The 9,227-nt window shown below is 53.5% G+C and overlaps 1 protein-coding gene across 2 annotated transcripts; it reads left to right on the forward strand.

The window, feature by feature from the left end:
- Nucleotides 1-5,121: 5,121 nt before the first annotated feature.
- Nucleotides 5,122-6,053, forward strand: LOC309826403 (uncharacterized protein C11orf86 homolog; the record flags this gene model as incomplete). 2 transcript variants are annotated; one of them, XM_082660536.1, is made up of 2 exons in its annotated part: nt 5,122-5,391; nt 5,955-6,053. In XM_082660536.1, the coding sequence occupies 2 exons, from the start codon at nt 5,122-5,124 to the stop codon at nt 6,051-6,053; spliced, it is 369 nt and encodes a 122-aa protein (XP_082516662.1). The 2 variants fall into 2 exon arrangements, with proteins under 2 accessions (XP_082516662.1, XP_082516663.1); XM_082660537.1 differs by having other exon boundaries at nt 5,958-6,053.
- Between the last annotated feature and the right edge of the window lie 3,174 nt (nt 6,054-9,227).

Below are 9,227 nucleotides of genomic sequence, written 5' to 3' on the forward strand. Positions count from 1 at the left end.
ACCTTGGGGCACCCTGGCTAGACCCGCTCAGGCCCATTTTACCGATGAGGTAATAGGCTCAGACAGGAGAAGGGGCAGACCCACCACTGATAGTCATCAGGTCCTGCATATTTGAAAAAAATGCAAGAGCATCTGCGTTGCCAGTTCTGGGACCCTGCAATTACTGATACACGCTTTGTCTAAACTGAGAACAATTCTCCCCCGATTCCTCAGAGTGCTATCAGGACTGAATACAGGAAGCCCTAAGCACAACGCCTGGCACAGCCTGAGTGCTCAGAACGTGGGAGCTCTTACAATCAATAGCATTATCACTATTTATTGTTCCCTTTGTTTGATTTCTCCAAGTGATAAGTTGACCAAAATCTCTTCCTGAACCTGACAGCCTGGCATTCTAGTTTCCTTTGGGAAATGAAAACCAAAACAATGGATCATTGTTCTGAAGTAAAAGAACTAGTTCTGGGCTTCCCTGGTGGCGCAGTGGTTGAGAGTCCGCCTGCTGATGCAGGGGACACGGGTTCGTGCCCCAGTCTGGGAAGATCCCACATGCCTCGGAGCGGCTGGGCCCGTGAGCCATGGCCGCTGAGCCTGCGCGTCCAGAGCCTGCGCGTCCGGAGCCTGTGCTCCGCAACGGGAGAGGCCACAACGGTGAGAGGCCCGTGTACAGCAAAAAAAAAAAAAAAAAAAAAGAACTAGTTCCCCCAAAATGTACTGTATTATAAGAGCTGCTCAGGCAAAGAGATAAATTATTAGTTGAAACACACACACATGAGCCCCTTGCCTCATTGATGGTGGGCATATCATATTTTCAAGGAAAACTCTAGTGGCATTAACCTTAAGCTAATGGTTCTGTCTGATCATCGTGTAGGGTGCATGAAGACCGGGGTGAGGAGTGGGGTCTGGGGGTGGAACACTCATTTGCTGAGGACTCTGTTTGCTGGCCTGACCCTGTGGGGCTGCATTCAAGGCCCACTACTGAATGTGTCTCCTTGGGCAAGTTGCTTCATCCCTCTGAGCTTCTGTTATTTCATCTGAAAAATGGGGCTAAGCTCCAGAGAGTGTGAGGGTGAAATGCAATCACAGAGGTAAGGCTCCTGGAGTGGAGGGCACACCCCATCCCCCTTGTCTCCCAAGCTCAGATTCCTCTTCCAGGCTCTGGAAGGAAGAGCAGGCTTCAGTCTACCTTTCCAGATTTTTCTCCCACCCAAGGGCAACCCTTTGTGTTCCCAGGCTTTGGTCACCCACAGGATCCTACCTCTATCTCTACTGCAACAGTCCTCCCTGCCCTCAATGCTGGGCTCCAACACCACCTCCTCCAGGGAGCCTGCCCAGAGGCTAACCACCTCCAAGACAGATGGGGGTCTCCTGTTCTCTTCCGTGCACCCTCAACACTTGGTGTCTGTTTTAAGGTGCCTTGCTTGATGTACATGAGAATCCCTCCTTTTCTGGGGGTGGAGATTCTATCCTGCTCCCCTTGGCCTCACTTCTAGCCTAGACATCATCAAAACAAGATCTTGCCCACAGTGTGTAGGTGTGGATTAATTTCATTGGCTCACTAATAAAAAGTAACATCTGGGACTTCCCTGGTGGAGCAGTGGTTAAGAACCCGCCTGCCAGTGTAGGGCACAGAGGTTCAAGCCCTGGTCCGGGAAGATCCCACATGCCGCGGAGCAGCTAAGCCCGTGCGCCACAGCTACTAAGCAGCCACCGCAGTGAGAAACCCGTGCACTGCAACAAAGAGTAGCCCCCGCTCGCCACAACTAGAGAAAGCCTGCACGCAGCAACGGAGACCCAGTGCAGCCATATATAAATAAATGAATGAATGAATAAATAAATAAATGGAACATCTGGGCAGCCTGCCCCAGTTTGCAGCCTTCCGTACATCTAAGCCTCACAACAACCTTAAATAGTACCAGTCATTTAAGTCTCAGATCACCTTAGGAAATAAACACTGTGTGTTTCATTAATTTTAAGACGTACATTTCCCCCCCACACTTCAAGCTCTGAAATGGGGCTGCATCTTCCAATGAATGGGCAGTGGATTTTCTTTCTTACTGGTGTATAAAATAATGCTATCTTTCTATCGACGTCATCTTAGATTTGATGAAATAAAATATTATCCCCATTTTATAGCTGAGTAACTGTAGGCACGTGAGGTTAAGCTGCTCACTCAAAGCACGTAGGTGTCCCATAAACGTGCAAGGCTTTCGGCTCGGGCAGTCTGATGGACTTGGGACCCAGGTCTCACGGGTAAGCTGCCTCCGCGATGACCCGCAAAGATCCTGCCTCCTGGTGTTCACGCCCTTGTGGGTCCCTTCCCTTGGGTGCCGACTGGACCTGGTGACTCGCCTTGGAGGAACAGTGATGGCAAAAGTGATGGGAGGTCACTTCTGAGGTTAAGTTCCCCAAAGACTCTGGCTTCTGACCGCCTGCCATCTCTCACACTCTCTTGCCGGCTCCAACTGAAGCCAGCCCCCATGATGTGAGTTGCCCTTGGGAACAGCCAACAATCAACACGAAACTGAGACCCTCATGGCAACAACCTGCGAGGAAGCAGGTCCTGCCAACAACCTTGGAAGCAGATCCACCCCCAGTCAGACCTGGAGGTGACTAACAGCCTTCTGATTGAAGCCTGCAAGGGACCCTGAGCCAGAGGCCCCCGTTAAGCTGTGCCTGGATCCCAGACCCACAGAAACTGTGAGGTTATACATGAGTGCTGCCTTAAGCCACTAAGTTTTGGGGTATTCTGTTACACAGCAATAGACACATAATAGTCTCCAATATTTAAGCCCAAGCATTTACTATGTCATGTCCTGGGGACAGCGATGGAAGAGATGTTGTCCTAGCCATCAAGGGACACCAGTGTGGCAGGGAAAGGCATCCTGGGGTGACTGCTGCTACTGTGTGTATTGGGTGGGCTGGACAGGGGACTGCCTCCCTAACCCAGGCTGAGGGGTTGGGCAGGCTTCCAGGGGAGCTGTCACCCAGCAGGGTCTGGAAAGGTAAGAACCCTCACCACCACCCCGGTGACAAAGGCAGGGAGGCAGTGGGGAGGGAAGGAAAAGAACACATATTTTCTCCTGGTCCTCCACAGATTTACGGATCTGGGGAATTGTTGTAAGATTACACGCTTGGCAAGAGGGTATACGGCAGCGACAGGCGTGACACAAGAACGAGTGATTCACCCTGACACATCTCAGAGGCCCGTGAGTCATCAGCAAGCCCTTCCCAGCTCAGACTTGGATGAGAGTGAGGGTTTGAGCTAACTGTGCTGGAGTGAAGGCGTTGAAGACTGTGTAATGGTTTTGTTGCTTTTTAACCAAGGTCAGGGTTGGCACATGGGTCAGGCATTAAACGTGTGGTCAGGGTTGGAATAATGGTCATAATCCACCTCTGGGACAGGCTGGGACAGAGGGTCAGGGTCCCTTTTCTCCATTCTCCTCTTCACACTGGCCCTGCCTTGGCTCCTCTGGCTGGGAGGTGAGTCTGACAGATATTAAGAGATCCTGAACCCAAGGAAGGCCTAAGAAATTCTGAGAGAGGAAAAAAAGCAAGCCCAGACGCAGAGGAGTCTGGGGTGAGCCAAGAGTTGCAGCCAGCACTTCCCTGACCCCAGACAGGGCACCTCATGCTGCACCCCAGACACAGAGGAAGCAGGACGCCCAGCTTCCAGTCCCACCTCTGCCACCAACACCAGGACAGGAGAGCGGAGTGGTTGAAACACGGGCTCTAAAGCCAGTCTGACCAGGGCGGGAGTCCCAGCTCTGCCACTTACTGGGCATGCTTAATCTCTCTGAGCTTCCGTTTGCCCCATCTACAGAATGGGGATCTATAACATGAAGATAATGATGTACACCTCATAGGACTGTCATGAGGTTTAAACGAAATATAGGAAGGAATTAGCTCCAGAACCAGTAAAAAATAAAAGCTCAAAAAATAGTGATTAAAACAAAAGGGAGTGTGTTTTTGTTTCTCAGATGTGGGAGCTCCCTTTAAACTCTCAAATTCTAGGAATCTGAGGATCGGCTGGCCCAGCCCAAGTACCTTTCTCTTTCCTCTGACTTGGGAGAAAGAGCTGCTGCTGGTAGTCTTGTCTTTAGAGGCGTCCACATTCATGATTTCATTTGATGTTCACAACAACCCATTTTACAGATGAGAAGACTGGCCAAGAGGAAAAAGGATTTGCCTCAAATACTGAATGCCACCAGCTCACTTTTACTGAGCGCTTGCTGCATGCCAAGCCCTTTGCTGAGCATAGCATCGTCACATTTAGTCCTCACGACAACACGTGAGTTATCTGTCTCTGTTTTAGACAAGGAAACCAAGGGAGAAGGCACCCAGCGTCACGTAGCTGCGGGGGATGGAACCGAGGTTTACCCGGGAGCAGCTGGTCCTCAGAGCCTGAGCGCTTAACCCTATTCTGTGCTGGAAAATTAGGGGCAGAGCTAGGCCTGGAAAAAACCCAAGTCTCCTAACTTCCAGCCTAGAACTATCCTGTTTCTTTTTTCTTTCTTTCTTTTTTTAAATTTCCAATTGTAGCAAAAAAAATACAGAAACATAAAATGTACCATCTTAGCCATTTTTACATGTACAATTCAGTAGCGTTATATACGTTCACATTGTTGTACAACCAACCTCCAGAAGTTTCTCACCTTGCAAAACTGAAACTCTATAGCCATTAAGCAACTTGCCATTCCCCCCAGGCCCTGGCAACCACCATGCTCCCTTCTGTCTCTGTGAATTTGACAGTTCTAGGTTGGAGCTGTCCTATTTCTTAAAAGCCTGTCTCTGTTTTGCTGTTGAGCCATCTGTTCTGTCAACGAAATGAGTCTGGACAGCCAGGACTACAGGAGTTCAGGGGAGGGCAAGATCTTTGTGGTGGGGTGGTCAGGGAAGGCTGCCTGGAGGAGGAAGAGGAGGGCAGGCCACCGAGGTCAAGCATCCCTGAGTCACCCACAACACCGCCTCTCCACCCGCCCTTTGGTTTACAACGGCCACCTCAGCAGCACCAACCTTTGTCCCCAAGTGAGCTCCTGTCAGGTGGGTGGAGGCACCAGGCCATCTCAGAAGGCCAGGGGCTCGCCAAGGGGCTGGAGCAGTCCTGTGCCAGCAGCCTCCAGAACCATGGGTACAGGGCTACGCAGCCAGTCCTTGCGAGGACCACGGCCCTCCTATAGCAAGCTCCAGGAGCCCTGCGGGAGGCCCCTGGCAGGCCAACTGCGCCGGGCGCTGAGCCTCAGACAGGGTCGTGAGAAGTCCAGGTCCTCAGACGGAGGCCCAGAAAGGCTGGACGCCCCCGGGCAGGAGCAACTCCCAGGGAGCCTGGGGGACACAGAGCAGCTGATCCAAGCCCAGCAAGAAGGCAGCCAGTGGTGGCTGAGGCAATATCAACAGGTTTGGTTGAGGGTTGGTGGATGGAGGAGGGCTAGAGGGGAGGGGGAGGTCCCCAGGAGCAGGACCCAGGGCAGCAAAGGCTCAGAGGCAGAAATGTATGGGGCTGTAGATCAAAAAGATAACAGAGCTGTCTGGGGAAGGGGCTGGAGAGAGAGATATCCAAGAACTGTATTTCAGGGGGGCCTGAAGGCCTTCGGGATTTATCCCATAGGCACTGGGGAGTCAGGGAAGGTTTTAGAGCAGGTGGGTGATACGGTCAGAGCTGTTCCGAGATGATCAATCTGTCAGCGTGCTGGATGGGTGGATTTTGCTGGAGGCAAGAGATCAGCCAGTACAACTTCCCCAGGGTTACATCTTGTGCTCCCCTCTCCCCCGGGAAAGGGGGTGATCCGGCCCCCCTGGGTGGGAGCTGCCGGCTTCCTCTAGGAGGAAGGGTGGCTAGTGAGCCATGCTTCTGTCTCTGGGGTCTACCACCACCTCGTGGCTGTAGGTGGAACAGCACCTGAAGCCCACCACCCAGTCCAGAGACCTGGGCCCTGATCTCGATCCCTCCTGTCTTGCAGAAGATAAGGAGAAGGTGGGAGAGCTTTGTCACCAGCTTCCCCAGCGTGACCCTGAGCCAGTCGGCCTCCCCACAGCCCTCGCTGGGCACCACCAGCTAAGGATGCTAGCAGCGGTGTGGGTCCTCGCTGCACCTGGAGGAGATGGTATGACCTACCTCTTCGTGGCCCTCTGGACTGTGAATGGAGTGACCTCCTCTGCGTGGACTGTTCCCCTTCCTTACGTGGCCCGTTGAGGCCTCTGTCACCAGGACAGAGCTCAGTGAAGCCAGACCCGTGGCTGAGAGCCTCTGGCGCATCACCTGGTCACAGGGCCCCGGCCACCCTTCTTGCCAGCTGCTAGTGGTGGGCAGGGCATGGGCCTCCCTCCCAGAGGGTGAGCCCATCTCCAGGGTAAGGACTATGTCTTGTCGTGTATTGTCACTGTCCTCACAGCCTCCCCATGAAGGAAACAGAGGAAACCTTCCCTCCCTGTGCGAGAAAAACTGAGGCCCAGAGGCGGGAGGGAATTATTCTCTTTGGCATCTCTGGCTACGCCCCTACCCAATGCCCAACACTGCGTTGAACACAGGAATAAAAGTTGCTGAACTGAAGTAAATGGTTTTCCTACTGACTAACTCGCCCCCAGTCCTCTCCCAACCCCCTGGGGGCAGGTGGGGTCCAGAGCTTCCCAGATCATGGGGCAGAAGCACCAGGGGTAGGTCCCCAGGAGGCTGGGCATCTCCTGGCACTTCTCTGGCTCTCCCTGTGCTGATCTCAAGCCAGCGTCAGAGGACCTGGATCTCACCAGCTCCTTGCCTTTGTGCTCACCCCCATGAGGCAGGACTTACCCAGAGGATCAGAGAGGGCAAGGGGCCCACCCAGGGCCACACAGAGGGGAGGGTGGGACCCCAAAGAGCCTGAGCTCTTTGAGAGACACTGGCACCTCATATGGGGTCCCTGGGGCTCTCCCAGCTCAAGCAGACCCAAGGTCAAAGGTAAGGGAGCAGCTGTAAGCATCCTGGTGGAGGGTCTGTTCTGGGGTGGTAGGGGGACCTGAGGGCCCAATAGACAAAGGGGAGGTTCCCTATTTCCCCAGAGCCCAGGACCCTGGCAGAGCCATTCAGGAACAGGAGGGGTCCTGGGAAAATTTTGTCCCAGACAGTCACCGGGATGAGACCAGGACAAGACCAGGACATCTGGCTTGGCACCTAGACTGTGGGAGATCCCTGGAAGCTTCCAACCCAATTAGTCACAAACTTTAGATGCCCCCTGCTCAGCCCCCTCTGCAGTAGCCCCTGCAGTAGCCCCTGCGGTGCCTCTGGGAGATGCTAGGACTCCAGGGAACCTAGTTTGAGTCCATGGCTCTGACAAATCCTCTTGATGTCCAGAGCAGGAAACTGAGGCCCAGGAGGGGTCATCCTCTGGGTCTCTGCCCTCCAGGCTCATCCTGGCCTCTTTTGTCCCCAGGGATTCTCCAGCTCATCTCCTTGTTGGTCTCCTTCTACTTGTCACACTCTGTGACAAGTGTGTCCAGTTATAAGCTTTTGTCATCCACAGGATGGCCAGTTCCACAGGGACCTGGCTTGCTCACCACTGGGACCCCAGTGCCTCGCTCGGGGCCTGGCACATAGTAGGTAGTTGTTGAGTGAATGAGGGACTGGCCCAGGGTCAGCTAGTTGATGGCTGAGCTCCACTCGGGTGGAGCCTTTCCTACCTCAGCCTTGTCAGCAACACCATCATCAGGGAGCACATTTCCGGGGCCTCTAGCAGAGGCCTTCGCCAAAACACACACACACACACACACACACTCTGTTAGCTTGTTTCCAAAGACAGCAGCCGGCATCCCTCCCATGACGCGTGCCCTTTGGCATTGTTGCCACATCTCCCGACAGGAGGGGTATTCTATGTATTCTACTTGCCCTTGAATCTGGGTAAGCCCTGAAACCTGCTTTGACCAATAGAATGCAGTAGAAATAATGTTCTGGGACTTCTGGGCCTAGGCCTTAAGAGACTTTGTACCAATAGCTTCTGTTTCTGCCCGCCTGGAAGCTGGCTGCTGTGTAAAGGAGTCCAGGTGATTCTGCTAGTGTTGGAAGGTGGCACCCAAAGAGATAGGTCCATGTTCTAATCCCCAGAACCTATGAATTTTACCTCATTTGGAAAAAAGTCTTTGCAAGATATAATTATTAAGGATCTTGAGATGAGAAAATCACCTTGGATTACCAGGGGGCTAAACCCAATAACAAGTATCCTGATAAGAGGGACACAAAAAGGGAAAGACACAGAGGAGAAGGCGATGTGAAGTCAGAGCCAGAGATTGGAGTGATGCGGCCGTAAGCCCAGGATGCTAAGGATTGCTGACAGCACCTAGAAGCCAGGAGAGGAAGGAAGGACCCTCCCCTGGAAGCTGCAGAGGGAGCACGGCCCTGCCAGCACCTTGATTTCAGGCTTCTGGCCTCCGGAACCATGAGAGAATACATTTCTGTTATTTCAAGCTACCAAGTTTCGGGAATTGTTACAGCAGCCCCAGGACATTCAGACAGTGTGTTTGCGGCCAAGCTCGCACCAGGAGAAAGTGGGTGGAAGTGGCATGCCTGCTGCCCCAGGCCAAGGCATGAAGCCTCCCTGCCCAGCCCTCCATGCTCCCCCTCTTCCCTCACCAGCTGGCCCGATGCAGAGGGTCCAAGGGGACCCTATCCAAGGCTAGGGGATGGCAGTGGCACTGAAGCAGAGCCCCCCTGCCACCCATTTGGACTGTGATATGGGTGCAAAATAGACCTTCATTGGGTTAAGCCATTGACTTGGGGGCTACTCGTTATAGCCACAAGCCTATGGCAACTCATCCCACATCAGCATCGTGTGGAAACTCGGGCAGGACTATTCACTCACTGCCAACAGCTCACCTGGGACAGTGTCTGCCTCATCGTAGGTGCCCAGGAAGCAGTTGTTGAATTACTGAAACAGAGACCTCAAGGATGAGTAGGAGTTAGCCTGGCCAGGGGAGGGGATGAGTGTTTCAGGTGAGGGAGGGGCCTGGGCAGAGGCCTTGAGGCCAGAGGGAACGCAGTGCATCTGGAGGTGCAGACCATTCGAATGGGCGAGAGTGCAGCAGATGCCCCTGGCTCAGCAAACGGTCTCCCTCCCCTGAAGTGCACTCTCCAAGCTTTGCCCATCCTGGTTTCGTCAGCACGGAAGACTTCACTCTCATGGTGTGGCAGCCCATCAGACCCCAGAGGACATGGCTGATAGCGTGGACACTTGTGGGGGGATGTGGCTCCCCACCGAGGCCTCCCG

The sequence above is a fragment of the Grampus griseus genome, assembly GCF_964374135.1.
Source record: "Grampus griseus genome assembly, chromosome: 8".
Classification (NCBI taxonomy): Eukaryota; Metazoa; Chordata; class Mammalia; order Artiodactyla; family Delphinidae; genus Grampus; species Grampus griseus.